Genomic DNA, 17,101 nt, shown 5'->3' with positions numbered 1-17,101 from the left:
CGTAAATATCATATCATAAGTCAATAATAATAATCATAAATTTAACTTGGCATTTTCAAAATCTTCTGAAAAAAAAAAGCTATATTCTGTCTCGTGATTCGGAAGTCACGTTAAGCCATTGGTCCCGGTCTATTGAGTTGGTCACCATGCCCCTCATAGATTTGTAAACCAGTCCTAGACTGTGTAACAAATTTTTTTTTTTATCATAAATTTAACTTGGCATTTTCAAAATCTTCTGAAGATATATCGGTAGCGTTATTGATTAATGGGCGAAAATTCATTAGGTATTTTTTAAACTTTTTTACTGAAATAAAAATACGTTTATTCAAAATATTTTTCTATTTGAAATTACATACATAATATGTTTGACACATTATTGGGGTGTAAAATAATTAACTGAAATGATCAAATGCTACTTATTAATGAACAAAATCGTAATTAGATTTGATTAATGAGTAAAATATAAAACTGAGTTTTAAAATGAAGATAATCAGTTGTGCGCGTTTTTTGAGGGCATTTTATCTTTTAAAGCACCTGGCCAGCACATTTTTATACTAACATTTTCCAACCCGTTCAACAACACTGCAGCAATTTTATAATTAATGCTTTCGTCGTCGTCTTTAACAGCTTGAACACGAACTCTCGGTAATTTGTCTATTTTGTTGTTCATATTTACTGAAAGTGTACACTTTTGCAACGCAACAAAATCGACGGGACTATGATGTGTACTTTTAACAATACAACCATAAAGTACGTAGTCTTGATCCTCCGTGTATCTTATACAATCGCCAAGAGATTTTTTCTTCTTTCTGAATTCATCAATAAATTCAAACTTTTTTGATAAACTGGTCATTCCCTCGGAAATAAATCCGTCCACGGAGGCCAAATAAATAATCACACTTTTCTTTGACATCTGATGAATGCCTGCCTTTGTATGTTGGATTTTATTGTGGTTTTTCTTTTTTAATGATGACTCATCGAAACTCTGAAAAACAGAAAATAAGACTACGTAAAAGAAGCACAGCAGCGGTGCTTACATTCCAGAAAGGAGTGATTATCACTTGTGTGTTAAGTTTCCCAAAGAGATACTGAAACATCTCGTTCATCTTCAACTCACTAAACGCTTTCACTTGTGGAACCAATAAAATTTTCATGCCATTTTTTCTAGCGTGGTCTCGCAGTTGCTTAATTGCGGAAAATATAGTCCGACGCGTGGACGACGTGGTCGGTGTTTTTACGACCAAACAATACAAAAAATTGGTGTCTTCTTTTATAAAAGCCACGCCTCCTTCTGTTTGTCTCTGATTGAGGAGGTTACCGAGGTGCGGACCAATATCAGATCTAACGATAAATTACAAAATTGACAAGTTACATTCTTTTAAAATCTGACATACCCCCACGGAACGCCGCCTTCAGTCATCATGTCTTCGCGAGCGAAACAAACTTTAGAGAGAGTGTCTTGTTCTTTCACCATCGAACATTCTATTTTCCCAGATTTCAATTCCTTCTCAAACGCTTCAAATTCTTTGTCCAAGTCTGATCCAGAACTTTCATTCGCAGTAATATTTATCTTGGGTCGAGTTTGAACATCCGCCTGCAAAAATTGTTTTATCAGCAGTGTGGGGTTGTTTTTGTTGAAACTGTCTCACCTCGTAAACTATTTGACTAGCGGGTGGTGTGGGCGTGTCTTCGTCCCAAGCTGGATAATCCAATTTATCTTCTAAAGCACTTTCTTGGTTACTCCCCTTAAAAAATAATCAATAAAAAGAAACTAAACGTAACACATTTAAATAAATACTTACTGCATACCAAAAGTCATAATTTGATTCCATTGTTACTTGCGACACTGAAATATTTTCTTTGCTCTCTTTAATTTCTTCTTTTGGTTCGGTCTAACAATAAGAATAGAAATTAGTGTCAATGGAATTAATAGAGACAATTTAATATTTATAATCCTTATTAATGTTAAAAATATCGGGCCTTCAAATAAATATATATTTAGAGTAGGCGTAGGCGACATTCTAATTCTGTTAACAGTGTAAAGTAATTTTGTAGGTAACCAATTATTCTCCGGAGTTACACAGGTTACATAGTAAGCTTTTCCCAATTTCATATTGTCATATTCCGTGGAGGGGAAATAGGGAGAATGTACTACAAAAATTAAAAATATTTTCTAACCTAATTTTATTTCGTTAAAATGTCAGACATTTCTTGTGTCATTTTCTACGCTGGAAAAATGTTGCAAATAATTGAATTTCCATAGGTTGCTCTAAATACAAATTTATTTGAAGGCCCTTTACAATTTTTTACACAAGTCACAAGTTTGCTGAAAATTGTAACTCACACTGAATAATTATTTTTGTTAATTAAGAATTCTTCCAAACAGGAAATAAACAAATTAAAAATAAATGATTTAAACACGTCAATTATAAGTTCCTATAGAAAAGTACTAATGTATAAATATTTAAAAAGTTAATTGTACTTACGCGTGAATAATTTGCCTCAACTGTTTTGGTTTTTGCTTTTGGAGAACTCAGCTCATTGTCAAATGAATTATCATTCTTAGAACTATTTTGGCTTCTATCGAGACTGGTTCGTGGACTGTCGCCGCCAGTGGTTCTGTCTTTTGCCATAATATCATACAACTCCCCTGGACAACACACGTAAACTTCGACCTTGCGAAAACTATTCCTCATAACATTGACGAGTTTGTGGTTGATGCATGGGTCTTCATCAGCCAAAGCTTGAAACGCTACATAGTAAAATTTGTGTTTCCTGTTTTCAGTCTGGATGCTATAAAGACACTTTTGCAAGGCAACAAAATCAAAAGGATCTGCTTTCGTTTTTTTCACAATACAACCACACAACAAGTAATTCTCAGCTTGCGTATAAAATATCACGCTGCCACTCGTTTTCTTGGCGATGTCGAATTCGCGAAGGAAATGGAATTTTGCATCCAGCTCATGCATCTCGGGGGAGACAAATTCGTCCTCCGACGAGAAATAAACTATTATGGTTTCGTCCTCGATATCTTGTATTGGGTATTTCTCGTAGGTAACTCCACAGTTTTTGTATCTTTGTTGCGGAGATTCTTCGGTCTACAAGGAAACAAGTTAACTTGGACCCGGCGTCAAAAAATATATCTTACAGGTTCGAGGTTGCAGACTACGATTTCTACTTCCACTTTTGCAAATACAAATTCAATCATGAATTTCACCTCTTCCCATTGCAATCTGTCGAGACCGCATCCGATCCTTGGCATGGCCAGTTTTTTAACGCCATTGACAGTGACATGTCCCCTCAATTTCTTCAAGGAAGAAAATAACGTCGAGTATGTTGGCTTATCTGACGACAAACGTTTGGTGACCAAATAGTAAATGAATCGATCTTTGTGCATTAAGATCGCCAGTCCACCCGGTCGTTCCTTCTGATTCAAGAGTTCGCGGACTCTTTTGAATTCGCCTCTAAAAGTAAGTTGATGATAGGGAAAATAGAGACTAGTGTAAATCGATCTACTTGAATCGCGCTGAAATTCCACCTCCCATATTCATGTCCTCTGCGACGCAATGGGCTAGAGAATATTCTTCTGGCATCTCAAACAAATCGGATGTAATTTCTTGCGTTTTAACATATTCAACGTATCCTTTGTTACGCTTGAATTCGTTGTTGTACAACACGAATTCATCGTCTTCTTGCGACCTCGCGAATGATTGACGATCATTTCTTCTGAACTAAGTTGAAAAAGTTATTGCAATTTGCAAAACGAATTTATCCTTTTTAATTTATTACGTTTTGAAGTCTTGTTCTAATACCGACAACAGTAGAATTGCAACTGAATTTGCAATTTAGTTAAAATTATGTATTAGATATTTTTCCAGTCATTTTATCATACAGGGTGTTATCGAAATGCATGTTTAAAAAAAAGTGAGAGCGTTTGGGGATGTTAAGTATGTTTTTCTACGACCGCTAGTGTAAATAGCGAAAATCGCACAACCTCTCTAGTAAACGCTTCCTTACGTACGTGTACAGTAAAGTAACTCCGCCCACTACTTGTTAGGTAATTTTACGATTTAGCCAAATTATGATGGCAGCACCTATGACCGTTGCTAAGCAACGGCCATTCTAGTGACAGTTTAGACTTCTTTCAATTGGCATTTTCATCTCGTAGCGTGATCGTTATCTAATAAAAGGTAACACTTATAACAGTATTATTTGCTTCTTAACTAAGAGAACTCAATTTTAGCTGTAAAATGTTCAGCGCAAGAGAGGATGAAATGCATACGCCTCAAATAATGGAAATGACCAACAATCTGCTGCCAAAGAAATTTCGCGACAGATGCGAGTGTTTATCAAACATTTATGAATTGGAAAGAAAAGAATAACAATAAATCCTTTTCAGAGAATGAACTGTTGGCATATTTCGAAGACAATTCCAATACAATGAAACCATCTGCTAAAATAATGCTTTACTCTACTACTCTAGTAGTAACGAGATTACGTACACGTGGATTTACATTACCCGCTCCTTCGTCGCTCGTATGCAAGTCATCCACTTGTACGTAATATGCTCTTTACTACTCTCGTAATGTAATATACTATTAACATCGTTCAAAATCATAGTATGTAATCTAAACTGCAGTGAACCAAATTGTTAAAATGGAGACTATATCAAAAACACAAACTTAGTGTAAATACATTCTAAGCATAGATATTGATAAGCTAATATCAAAAACATTTTCTTGACTTAATCAGTCAACGTACAACGAATAACACGATTACTCTTGTCTCTTGGCAGGGGTAAGTTAATGTTGAAATATAATACCACAATCACAATGAACTAAATAAAACTCTATGAGGTGAACGTACGCCTCAACTTATACATCTATGTATAAAGAACAATGTTACGCTAAACAAAAAAATAAATACATCATCCCAAACGTTGAAATAAACAATGAACAATTGAACATGTTAGTTTTGAACAAACTTACATTTGTGTCTCTTGCATCTCTTCTGTTGGATTCATTTTCACTCAAATTGAACCTTTTCTTTTCTCTCCTTCCATCATCTGGATCATTAGTCTTTCCGTAACCAGTGAATTTTTGATCCCTAGAATCGCTTTGTCTATTGTACGACGTAAAATCACGACTCCCAGGCCCCTCATCATGATTTTTATTACATTTTTTATGTGTTTTTGGCCCCCTACTTCTAACATCGTCATGTTGGCGATCCTCGTAAGAGTGGTAAGACTCTGATGGTCGAATGTACTTTTGACTTTCTGTTGTGCCCGTAGCATTTGGTTTCTTTGCTGGTTTCTTCTCATCACTCAATTTGCTTTGGGATTTCTTCTTATTCTTATCCATTTTCAGTTCTGGATTAGGTAGCTGCAAGACTTCCAATTAGATAGGCCAACTTGAAAATGCAACATGGCAAATTATGCGTAAATCTCAACAGTTAAATTTTATACTTCATTATTAACTACCTGAAAAATTCACCTTTTCGTCGGTTTGCACAGAATGTTTCACACAACGCCACGCCCATTAAAGCAGTGGGAACCCCAGAAAGATGAGAACAAGATGGATGTGCGAAACGTAGACGTTACATGTCATGGTAAATAGCCACTTTTCCCTGTTTTACCGACAGGCAATCAACAAAAGTGTTGCAACAATGCGGAGTATTATCTCTGATAATATGATGAGCTGCGAAAAATATCTGTCGGCGATAAAAGTGAAAATTATGCGACTGCGACCTAATCAGCGGTTTATTTCTACTCAAGTGACTCACATTTCCAGATTATTCACTTTGCAGCATGTAGATGTACCAACCACGCTCGTATTCTTGGGGTAGATTGTTAAAAGTCATATCATACCAATAATAATACAATTCGGTCATTTTTAAACAACTGTCTAAACTCTAAACTGAACTTTATTAGAGAATACAGGGTTATTCACATAAGAATACGAATTTACCTGAACAAAAATGCCATCATACACAAAGAACGGCATAGTATCGCGCGTGCAAATGAAATCCTGGGCTGAGTAGGCGTTGGAAAAATTAAACCGTTTAGAACAGTGTAAAGTTTGAATTTCCCGCTGTTCGCCGTTTGACACGAATGATATTTGTTTATGTTTAATCGGGACATAATTGAACATGTTTGTTTTCAGCAAAGGGCGTCCTTAGATATTTGCTTCGAGAATAGGAATTGTTAAGTTATTCCATTTTTAATGTAAAACATTGCAAAGAAAGGAAAAACAATTTTTTTGGCTCTAAATTTTAGGTTAGTTGTCAATATGTTCCAATTACAAATTATAAAATAAATTTATATTTAGAGCAACCTACGGAAATTCAATTGTTTGCAACATTTTTCCAGCGTAAAAAATGACACAAGAAACGTCTGACATTTTAACGAAATAAAATTAGGTTAGAAAATATTTTTAATTTTTGTAGTGCATTCTCCCTATTCCCCCTCCACGGAATATGACAATATGAAATTGGGAAAAAGCTTACTATGTAACCTGTGTAACTCCGGAGAATAATTGGTTACCTATACAAAAATTACTTTACACTGTTAACAGAATTAGAATGTCGCCTACGCCTACTCTAAATATATATTTATTTGAAGGCACGATAGTACCCTGAGATTATTTAAATTTATAATTAGAGTAGGCTATGACTTTAAAATTATATTGGCAACACCGTTGCCACCTTGATTTGAATTGTCAAAGAGACGCTTCAAAATTCATTACAAAATATGAAACAGCGAGTTAACAATTGTATCCGAGCCGGGTGTTCGAATCGGACAAAAACGATTCACTTTTTGGCCTTGATACACAAATAACTGTTAATTTTATAAAACATATAATAATAATAAAAATATTGGTTTTGTTATGTCTGGTCCTGGAGCTTTTGTGTTTTTGAGTCGTCTAATGTTGTGATGGATTTTGTCTATTGTGATATGGTCTGCAGTGGAGTAAAATAAAATTCCAGTTTCGAGGAATGTGTGTTGTATACTCTGTAAATGTTGACGGCTGTCAATCAATTTGCCGGCGGAAGTTATGGTCACCAAATGCAATGCATCTTCTGTCAGGGTCGTCGACAGGTTCGGGAAAGTCGGGTGGGTTGCCTCGGATTTTTTAGACATCGTGGATAACTCGGTTGGAGAAGTTTTTGTTAAAGTTGGAGCTTTGGGGTATTGGATTGCGTGGATGTCTGCGAAGAGATCTGACTGTGCTTGGGGCCTTGGGGGTGGTTATAAAATGCTCCGTTTTGTGTTAGAAAGTGGGTGGTTTGTGTTTTTTGATCAATCAGTATTTTAAACTTGTCCCAAAATTGTTTGCTGTTGCGGTAGTCTAGTTTTTCACCGCAGTTTGACCATTGCTTTTCCCGGAATTTGTTAATGTCGCGTCTGATCATTTATTGATTATACATATTTACAAACTAAATGATAAACTAAAGGCGCGTTCTCACGGATCGATTTTAGTTGTTCAAGTAAAATTGATCAATAAAAGTTGAACATGAGTTGAACGGAGTTCTCGTTCACACGTTTCGGTACAAACTGATAGCCAGTTTCAATTTCAATATGGCGTCGAATGCAGTTGTTCGTCTAGGTGTAGAGGTACTAACCGTTGCTTAAGGGACGAACTGAGAAAATTTTTATTGGATATGAACAAGAAGCGCAAGAAACGTAGTTTTTGGGCGAGACCATAGATTCTAAGAAAAAATAAATTAGGAGCATCCGAAACTTTGCTGAAAGAACTAGCATTAGAGGATACGGAAGGCTATAAAAACCATTTATTTTTCACTTTAGTATAATTGCATGATAACTCCTAGGATACGAAATACGTAAACATGTCCATAACAACCGGGGAATAATAACAGGGCGTAATAAGAATAAGCGGGCGTAATGAATTCATAACGCCCTCATCAATTCATAATTGCAAAGATGCCATTTTTTTTTTAAGAACACGTATAGTAAAAAATAAAATCTTGTATGCACCACGACGTCACCGAATGATTATGCCCATCGAACGATATCCATCTCTCGGGCTAAAGCCCTCGAGCTTGATTCATCGTTCTCCGGGCGTAATCATCGTTGTACCGCCCTTGGTGCATAAATAGTTATTGGGAATGCCTGAAGAAAAATACTATGTTAAAATTGTCACTTTTTAGTGAATATCAAATAGCACGTAGGTAGTCAAGTTGAAATCGGTCTAGACACTGGGTTCACATGTTTCAAGCAGGTTTCAACCTTTCAGCGGACCGAGTATGACTCAGTTCTTGAACGATAAAGTTTGACTCGGTGAAACTTTTGTTGATCCACTAAAAACTTGATCAACTGAGTTGAAACACAGGTTTTCACGACAATTTTCATTCAACTTTTATTGATCAACTTTACTTGAACAACTAAAATCGATCCGTGAGAACGCGCCTTATTTGGAACAGGTACCTTATTGCTAAATCGTACATGATTGCAATATTCTTAATCTGTTGAAATCTGGAGTCACTGAAACATAGACGGGGAGAATAGACAAACAGGCAGAATTTACTAATGCCAAAAATAAACAAGAATTTTATGCAAAGTACTTATAAGCAGATAGAAGATTTTCAAAAGATTAAGTAAATACAAAAAAAAATCCGAAATAAAAATAAATTTAGATAACCACTAATAAAATTGAATTTATTAAAATCCTGGAAGGTATTGAAAGAATTACTAACAGGGGTGTTTGTAATATCCAAGTGTATTAAAAACGTGGCGCATCATATTTATGTAATGCGAATCTACCTTGAATACCAAAAAAAAGCAAATTTAGAATTATTATTATTATCAAAAATGACATTAGTGACAATCCTTGTCACTTTCTGACTTTACTCAAGTTAAAAAAATAACTCTAGCTTAGTTGCAATGTTGCAATAGATTGAAAATTTATTTTTTGCTTGTATTTCAACATACTCGTAGACTCATGTGATGATTGTGATGTAAATACATAAAGTCGACTCAAGTTGCAAAAAACCACTTGTCATTTGCAACAGCATTTTTTCAATATTTTTAAACCAAATAAAGGCACAAAAAGGCCAGAAAATCATAGTTTGGATTGAATATTTTCCATATAAGTACAGTTTTAAAGTAATTTCAAACGACTAATGCCATAAAATTGCTGTTGCAAATCCAAATTGGTTTTTTGCAACTTGAGTCAACATTATTATGTGTTTACTTTAGTATTGTAAAAAAGATTTTACAAATGAACATCAATCAATATTCCAGGTACCATGTGTACAATTGCAAGTGGGAGTCTATAAAATTAAGAGATAAGTTTAATCCTTAATAATCGTGATGGCGGAACTCTTGATACAAGTGTACCTACTCAGATTAATAAACATTAAACCGTATGATCATTGGTTTGGTACATAAACAAAGTAAGCCCCATAAATGTGGATTTAATATCTCGTAGATGTCTTAACAGATAATATTTTTGTGAAATTTTGATGGAAATGTACGACATGTGGGTTTCCCAAGTGAGTTTATCACCGACATAAATTCTTAATCGTTTGTACGATTTGGGCACCAAGGGCATCAAAGGCACGGATAAGATCTGATAAAGTGATCTTTCCATAATCATTTCATTTGACGTTAGTAATAAATGAAAATAAATAAGAATTTTCAAACGAAACATGAACAAAAATTGTTCCACGAGACTCCTTCTAAAGACTGAGAATGAACAGAAATGTATCAAAATAAAAACTGCCGTTATTTTGGCATTTATGAAAAATAATTTCCTATTAATGATTAAATTGATGATAAAAAGATTGTATTGATACAATTGTTTATTTTTTTAATGACGAGTCAAACGTTAAGATAAAAATGTTGTATGTATAAATTAATCAATCTTGACAGATTGTCGGCTACCGCAATAATATGTGGTTATACTTGTGTTATATTTTAACAAGGACATTTATTCTGGCTGAAGTAATTACATTAATTAAAAACGACAACGTTACTTGTGTTCTCACAGGTGATTCAGTGTACTCTGGGCTTTACATTTCATCATTTGAAGATCAAAAGGGTAAACACGTTTTCACGTATACAACACTATTTTATTTCTCTGTTTATAGGATTCAATCGATCACAAAATCAAGTAAATAGTTGGGTGAATGACGATTGGCTTATATCAAATAATACTTCTCAGTATCACCCTATCACTGATATACGTTGGGAAAGTAAGTGCAGGAAGAAGTTGTCTTGTTAAAATTAATCTTGCATTACTTACACTTCAGGTTTGGAAATTTCAAAGTCTACATTCATTGGGTTAGAAAATAACTCAGTTTTAACTTTCTCGGTGTGTCATAAAAATGATTTGGTCTTCAAGTTACTCGATGGAAATAATGATGAAACGTCTTTTAAAGTAAAAGAAGTAGGTAGAATGGAAAATATTTTTCTTTAAATTAAATACAAATTTATATTTTTAGTCACGCATACACCAGCACTTTTGCAACTGGTCTCATTATGCGTTATATATTATGCTTAAAACCCAAATGCAATCAGTCACCGTTTCGGGATCATTGGGTGAATTATTAAAAAAAGGGCAGATTGAGATGCTTAAAAAAGAAAATGAGGAGACTAAAAAAGATTACCAATTATGGAACCTATATGACTATAAACTAATAGAGACCGTACATTTTACTCCAAAATGGTTGAGTATAGGTGAAAGGGAAACAGTTAAAATAGTGAAACGTAAGAATTTGCAATATATCTATTAACACAAAATAATTAATCAATTGTTCCACTAGACAAATATAGATATTCTAATCGCACTAGTGAAAATTACAGCTACCTTGACATTCCAAGATTTTCAAAACATTTATGCGTTTCCATGTTTATCTCTGTGGATATGGATTGTTACTTAAAGGTAACATTAACGTCAGGCAACGAAACGGTTAACCAAACAGTTACAGGATTCAATGAAGAAAATTCATTGAAGGAATGGAAGAAAATAGAAATAGAAGTAAAAAATAATTTTGCAGAAAACGCAAAACTCATGTTTTTCCGCGGACATTCGAGTGGTAGAAAAGAAGGTTATTGGGCGGTTGATAATATTGCTTTTTGCAGATCTTCAGTAGGTAATATTCTTTCAGTTTATCTGATTGATTCATTATAACATAGAATTGGTAACACTCGTCGACCACATTATAACAAAAAAAAAGAAATAGAATAAGTTCCAATTACATGTTATAGACTTTGACATCAATATTAACATTTATTTCAGAAACTAATAATATACATTTACCTCCAAGCATATCGTATAACTCTATGTGTAAAGTACTTGACACAAATTTAACGAATACAAAGATTTGTGAAAAGAGAGGTTATATTGGAAAACATTGTAATATAAGTTGCAGTCAAATCCTTGGAAAATCGTATCCTAACTGCGAAACTTATAAGATATGTTCAGAAAACTCTAACTGCTCGTGCGCTTGGGGATATGAAGGAGAATTCTGCAACAAAAGTTTGTTGATATGCAAAAAAGGTATAAAACAATTATGTTTAATAATTATTCATAGCTTGTGATTCTGGGCATTGGGGGATGAACTGTAATTTAAACTGTGGTCCCAACTGTGAAACCTGTGACAATATGATCGGTTGTACGAAATGCAAAAAGGAGTTTTTTCAGGATTCCCCAGACTTTCTATGTAATGGTATAACGATAAAATTGCTAAAGTCTCATGGTTAATACTAAAAATCAAAATTTTAGAGACTCTACCGGTTGTAATGCGACCTCCGGTTTTAACATCTATAACGGAACATTCGTTGACCGTTCTTGTAGATATGACATATGACCAGAGTGCAAGGAAACCTGAATATTACCAGATTCAGTATAAAAACGTGTGAAATGACAGTAACGATAACATTTGCAGATTAATAATAATTGTGATGTTTCAGAGTAATCAAAAAATGTTTCACAATTATTCAGAGCCAAAACATTTCAACAATGGTGGCAATGTGACCGAAACAATCAGTAATTTGTCGACAACAAAGTTAGAACACCAAATAAGAATTATATTGATAGTTCAAAATCAGTCATTTGTGGATAAAGTGAACACATTAATAAGTCGCAGTAAGTAACCGAAATTGGATTTTCATTTAAAGTAAAGTAAATGAATAATAATGAATCTTAGAAACTCTGGAAGCAACAATAAATAATAATAATCAAATTATAAATTTATCATGGAATTCACTCACTTGGGAAAATGCTGTGACATATCTTATTGAGTACGAGGTGGGTAGAAAAATATTTCCGTAATACAAGAGAAATGCAATTATGTAAAAGAATAGTACATATTCTTCAACGAAGGTATAATGATGGCGATTATTCAAGAGGATGAAAATTCCAACACGAGCCGTAGCCGAGTGGAAACGTCCGAGTGATTAATAGTCATTATACTTGAGTTGAAGACTATACTTTCTCCACGACTATACCAAGAAAAAACAATCCTTGAAAATTTAATTTAATTTGACAATTAAAATTGTGCCTCGTTTAACGGTTGCTACGCGATACGCTCTCTTATCGTTGCCGGTGTTAGAATGTAAATACAAGGGATGTGATTGGCCGACAGCCGTGGGTCTTAGTATCACTGGGTGTGTAATTGATTTCATTTTTTCGCTGAATATCCAACATTCTTTAATAATCGTGGAGAAAAACAGTTTTTGTCGTTTCTTTTCAATGCACATAATTATACAGGGTGTTTCTGAAATGGGTGCATTAATTTTAACTGGTAATAGAACTCATCAAAAGGAACAACTTTTCTCTCTGCCATTTTGGCGAAGAACGTTGCATAGTGGCTTAAAAAATCGGAAAGATTTTCCTAAAACCGGTCATATCTCCAAAACTCAGCTACCTAAAAACGTGAAACAACCAGATTCTTACGAAGTAGATTTTTTGCTATACGGGTAGATTTATTTGAATTTCGATTTCGGCGTTAAAACACGTTTTCTGGATGAAAATGGATGTTTTTTTCATATTAGCGCTGATCTTAATTAGCCATTGCAGTATTTAGTGGCATACATTATTTTAGTGAAAGATCTCTCCAATTTTTTTTTGGAATTAAACATCGTTTTTCGGCAAAATGGTAGATAGAAAAGTTGTTCCTTTTGACGAGTTCTATTACCAGTTAACATTAATGTACTTATTTCTGTTACACGTTGTATATACCGAACTAAATAAATTCTGTGTAATAATTATTATTATTTCAGTGTTTCAAAGACTTTTGTGGAGAATACACTAACGCAACCACTTCTACAAAGGAAACAAATCTAATGATTGACGCTCTACAAAATTCTACCACATGCAACATACAACTATTTAGCATAAACACAAAAAAATCAAAGCAATTAATAGATCAAATCAGTGTCATATCTCCAAATTCGTCATCAGACATCAATACAACATTAGAATTACCCAAAAAAATCAGTCTGCTAGAAGACAGCGTCAACATAGAATTAGAATCCTGTGAAGGATTCAACGGTCAACTAAATTACAATTTGACGTATCAATGCGTCAGTCAATGGTGTAATAACGAAATTCAATTTACAGAAATTGTTCTGACTAAGCATGAAAATTTATTCAACAAAAAAATTCAGGGTCTAAAACCATTCTCCCAATACAGGATTAATGTAAACGCAAAGAGAGGAAGCAATACTGAAAGTAAGACTTATGGGACTATGAGGACTCCACCTGGGAGTAAATTTACAATTTTTCAAAGTAAATTCCTTAATTAACCAAATTCTTGCAGAACCTCAAGCCATACGAAATTTAAGCGTATTTTGCAAAAACGAAAGTGCTTTGTGGATTAAGTGGCAAGCTCCGTATCCACCAACAGGAAATGTGTCGCTTTACAACATCACTCTTAAGGATGGTGAAACAACAACAAAAAAATCTTCAAATTCACCTTGCGAATTATGGGATGATTTCACGTGTGCTACATTCACGGAGTTAAAAAAAGAGACCAACTACACCATTATTGTAAATGATCCGAAATTAATACATATAACTAAAATAAAGAACTTAATTCTAGGTACAAGCCAAAAACGAAGGAGTTCAAGAAGAGGGAAATGAGGTAAATGTAACAACTCAAACGATTCAGGAAGGTTAGTGATCGTGATCAACAAAAGAAAATATGTAGTTAAAGAGCGCCTGTGGAAAATAAATTTTCTAAAAACGTGCGGCATAACTTAATAAACTATCACTTGTGAATTTTGACATTTACGTGAAGGTTGTTTAACAAATAGTTTTCACTCGAGAACACAAATTATTGTAGAAAGAATCCTATTTTCGAGATGGAAGCGAAGAAAATAGTTACTGAGTTTGCCAATAAGTACACAACTTTCTTGGAGTTTCGGCCAAAAGTCTCTTCATCACGGGTTAGCATGATTGAAGCTACGCCGTACGTTTTCAGAAGTGATGTTTTCCACAGCCGCCCCTTATCTGTTTTATTTTTTGATGATCATATCGTAATTGCAGCGTGTCAAGCTCCGCCAAATTTAAAAATTAATTTATCCACTAAACCGAAAGAAATTATTTTATCATGGGATCACCCACTTATTATGAACGGCCCTTTAGAAAAATTTGGGATTGAAATAAACGAGCAAATCATGTCGGCTTACAATATTAAAGAAAAAAAGTATCAACGAACGTATAATTATAAGGTAAGTTGGTTGGGTTTAGAGCGAAGAACTTAATATTCGGTATTAGATTCCAGTTGAAGAAGAAAATGTCTATAGAATTAGCGTATGGGGAATAAATAAATTCGACGGTAAAAAAGCGGAAATAAACGCAACTACTTATTCACTGTTTGTTAGTTACTCATCAATACCTATTGTCGGATGGTGTTCGTCCTTGAAATGTTTTCTTTTAATTCCAAAACCTGACAAATCCAACGAAAATTTCTCTGCGTTATTAGTGAAAAATGATGAAAAATATACTGAAGAAAAGATAAAAAATACATACAGATCATTACTAAATAATTCGGAACAAAATGAGAGCAAATGGATTGTTAAAATGTCATCTTTTCAGAACGACAGTTTAGAATTAGAACTTGGTGACATGTTTAACAAAAGTATTTCTGTGAAGAATCGCACTCATCTGCTGTACGTGATTCATAATGATGATGATGGTTTAACGGTTTATGAATCAAATCAAAGGATGCACATAAGTAATGCTGAACTTAGATTCATTGCTGTAATCATTGGAATCATCATTGTCACCATTACGATTTTAATATGGGGATTTCTTTGTTATGCGTTCGTTTTTCAACCAAATTTTTAAAAGAATATTACATTTGATGTTTTAGACGTAAATATAACAAGTTTCCTTTCAAAACCGGGGAAGAACACGTGAATAGTGCTACAATATTTGAATTCACACCAAACAGAAATATTCGAAGGGAGCCAACTTTATTGAACAATAATACAGAAATTTATGAACCCATAAAAATTAATGATCTGGAACTATATTTGTCCAGTTGCCTAGAAGATGAGTCCGAAGACAACCAACTAACACAGCAATTTGAGGTTTTATTTTATTAACTACATTCAATGAATTTGCAGGATATTATTTGTTGTAGGTAATTTCCAAAGAGAGTTTAAAGAAATGTGATCATGGACGATTACCTGAAAATATTCAAAAGAATCGCTACACAAATGTAATAGCTTGTAAGTTAAACATCAACTAAGTTGTACATTTACACTTAGAACTTAACACATAATTTCCAGATGACGAAACACGAGTTGTTTTAAAAGATAACGAATATGGTGACTATATTAACGCCAATTACGTCAACGTGAGAAACCGCTTTAGTAAACTGACCTGTCAAAACTAATCTACTTTTTGTAGGGTTACAATATTCCGAGAGCTTTCATCGCAACCCAAACACCTCTGCCGAATACCGTAAACGATTTCTGGTCGATGATTTGGCAAGAAAATATTAAGACCGTTGTCATGTTGACTAATCTGAACGAGAATAGAACCATCGTGTGTGAAAAATATTGGCCGGAATTTGGATTAAAGTGTCGATTTGGAAATATTTTTATTTTAAACGTGTCATCAAAAATGTTTCCCAGTTATGTTAAAAGGGAATTTCAAGTGAAGTATGAAAATAAGACTCATCGCGTGCAACAGTTTCAGTATATCAAGTGGCCCGATCATGGTGTACCTACAAACCTTCAAGAATTTACTCCATTCATGAAGGTGATATCTGGAATTTCGAAACATACTTCCCCCATTCTCGTACACTGCAAGTAGGTGCTTTGACATTACCAATATTGTTTCGTTCTAACATCATAATAATATAGTACAGGATGTGGACGAACGGGCACAGTAATTCTGTGTGACATTGTTTTAAAAATGAGCCAATATAAAAAGCAAGTAAATTTCGCGGAAGTATTGAAGCAATTGAGAAACCAAAGGCCTTGGCTGGTCAGTACTGTGGATCACTACGTCTTTGCTCACCGTGTAGTTGTGGAGTATTTTAAACAAAAAAAGAAGCCTTAGCCTTCTTCATTTAGAATTATGAGTATGATTTATCTGTGTATAATTTAATGGTAACATTAGTTCAGTACTGTCTATGTAGACCTTAAATTTTGGTGAGACACATTTTACTTATGTTCTCAAAATACTATGTATAGTTCTGTATTTCTAAAATTTGCTGGACCTAGATTTTAAGGGAATACATCTAAAACTAACGTATTGTTGTATTATGATGAATCAAAGACAATTATTTTGTGGTTGTCTAACACATGCCAACGCCTTGTGAAGACATTTATCACGTATAAGTATAGTTTTGAAAACAAATAAGCAGTACAATTAAATGCTTAATTAGTTCTTGTTTAAAGGAAATATGAATTTATTTTTAGATTAAAACTGTTATGCCCTCTTCTAAATAAGGAATTTTCAAAACTTAAGATGAAGAAGTGCTAGCAGAAAAGTGTTTTTCTTTTATCTGACAAGTGGGGGTTATCAATGAATAAGACTAAAAGTTTTAGTTTACATTAATTTATAAGAGTATTTATTATTTGATAAACTTTCAATAAAACAAGAACGTCATAGTTTTATTT

General features: G+C 33.8%; 3 protein-coding genes across 6 annotated transcripts in view; 2 read left to right on the top strand and 1 right to left on the bottom strand.

The window, feature by feature from the left end:
* Positions 1-320: 320 nt before the first annotated feature.
* On the bottom strand, positions 321-6,555 carry LOC138123364 (uncharacterized). Of its 3 annotated transcripts, none has more exons than XM_069038033.1 (10): positions 5,480-6,555; positions 4,989-5,381; positions 3,517-3,731; positions 3,149-3,464; positions 2,487-3,098; positions 1,803-1,892; positions 1,650-1,745; positions 1,395-1,594; positions 1,038-1,341; positions 321-985 (listed from the first exon to the last, which is right to left on the bottom strand). In XM_069038033.1, the coding sequence occupies exons 2-10, from the start codon at positions 5,358-5,360 to the stop codon at positions 491-493; spliced, it is 2,700 nt and encodes an 899-aa protein (XP_068894134.1). In that variant the 5' UTR covers positions 5,361-5,381; positions 5,480-6,555; the 3' UTR covers positions 321-490. The 3 variants fall into 3 exon arrangements, with proteins under 3 accessions (XP_068894134.1, XP_068894135.1, XP_068894133.1); XM_069038034.1 differs by having other exon boundaries at positions 4,989-5,409; positions 5,493-6,555; XM_069038032.1 differs by having other exon boundaries at positions 5,493-6,555.
* A 3,271-nt stretch (positions 6,556-9,826) lies between these two features.
* LOC138124158 (receptor-type tyrosine-protein phosphatase S-like) overlaps positions 9,827-17,101 on the top strand; it is a 76,313-nt gene continuing 69,038 nt past the window's right edge. The window contains exons 1-8 of one of the 2 annotated variants that reach the window (XM_069039096.1): positions 9,828-10,058; positions 10,108-10,212; positions 10,270-10,406; positions 10,477-10,726; positions 10,783-11,112; positions 11,259-11,498; positions 11,554-11,688; positions 11,745-11,875. In XM_069039096.1, coding sequence (XP_068895197.1) covers positions 9,911-10,058; positions 10,108-10,212; positions 10,270-10,406; positions 10,477-10,726; positions 10,783-11,112; positions 11,259-11,498; positions 11,554-11,688; positions 11,745-11,875 — 1,476 coding nt within the window. In that variant the 5' untranslated portion in view covers positions 9,828-9,910. Of the gene's footprint in view, positions 10,059-10,107; positions 10,213-10,269; positions 10,407-10,476; positions 10,727-10,782; positions 11,113-11,258; positions 11,499-11,553; positions 11,689-11,744; positions 11,876-17,101 lie in introns of both variants that reach the window. The other variant, XM_069039097.1, reaches the window with a different exon arrangement.
* On the top strand, positions 14,511-17,092 carry LOC138124164 (tyrosine-protein phosphatase 99A-like). The gene is made up of 7 exons (XM_069039115.1): positions 14,511-14,695; positions 14,742-15,289; positions 15,340-15,559; positions 15,613-15,700; positions 15,761-15,828; positions 15,882-16,285; positions 16,340-17,092. Exons 1-7 carry the CDS (start codon positions 14,594-14,596, stop codon positions 16,536-16,538), a joined length of 1,629 nt encoding a protein of 542 aa, XP_068895216.1. The 5' UTR covers positions 14,511-14,593; the 3' UTR covers positions 16,539-17,092.

Source organism: Tenebrio molitor, chromosome 2, assembly GCF_963966145.1.
Source record: "Tenebrio molitor chromosome 2, icTenMoli1.1, whole genome shotgun sequence".
In the NCBI taxonomy this organism is placed as follows: Eukaryota; Metazoa; Arthropoda; class Insecta; order Coleoptera; family Tenebrionidae; genus Tenebrio; species Tenebrio molitor.
Note: the sequence above shows the minus strand (reverse complement) of the source record. Positions and strands in the feature narration are given on the sequence as shown.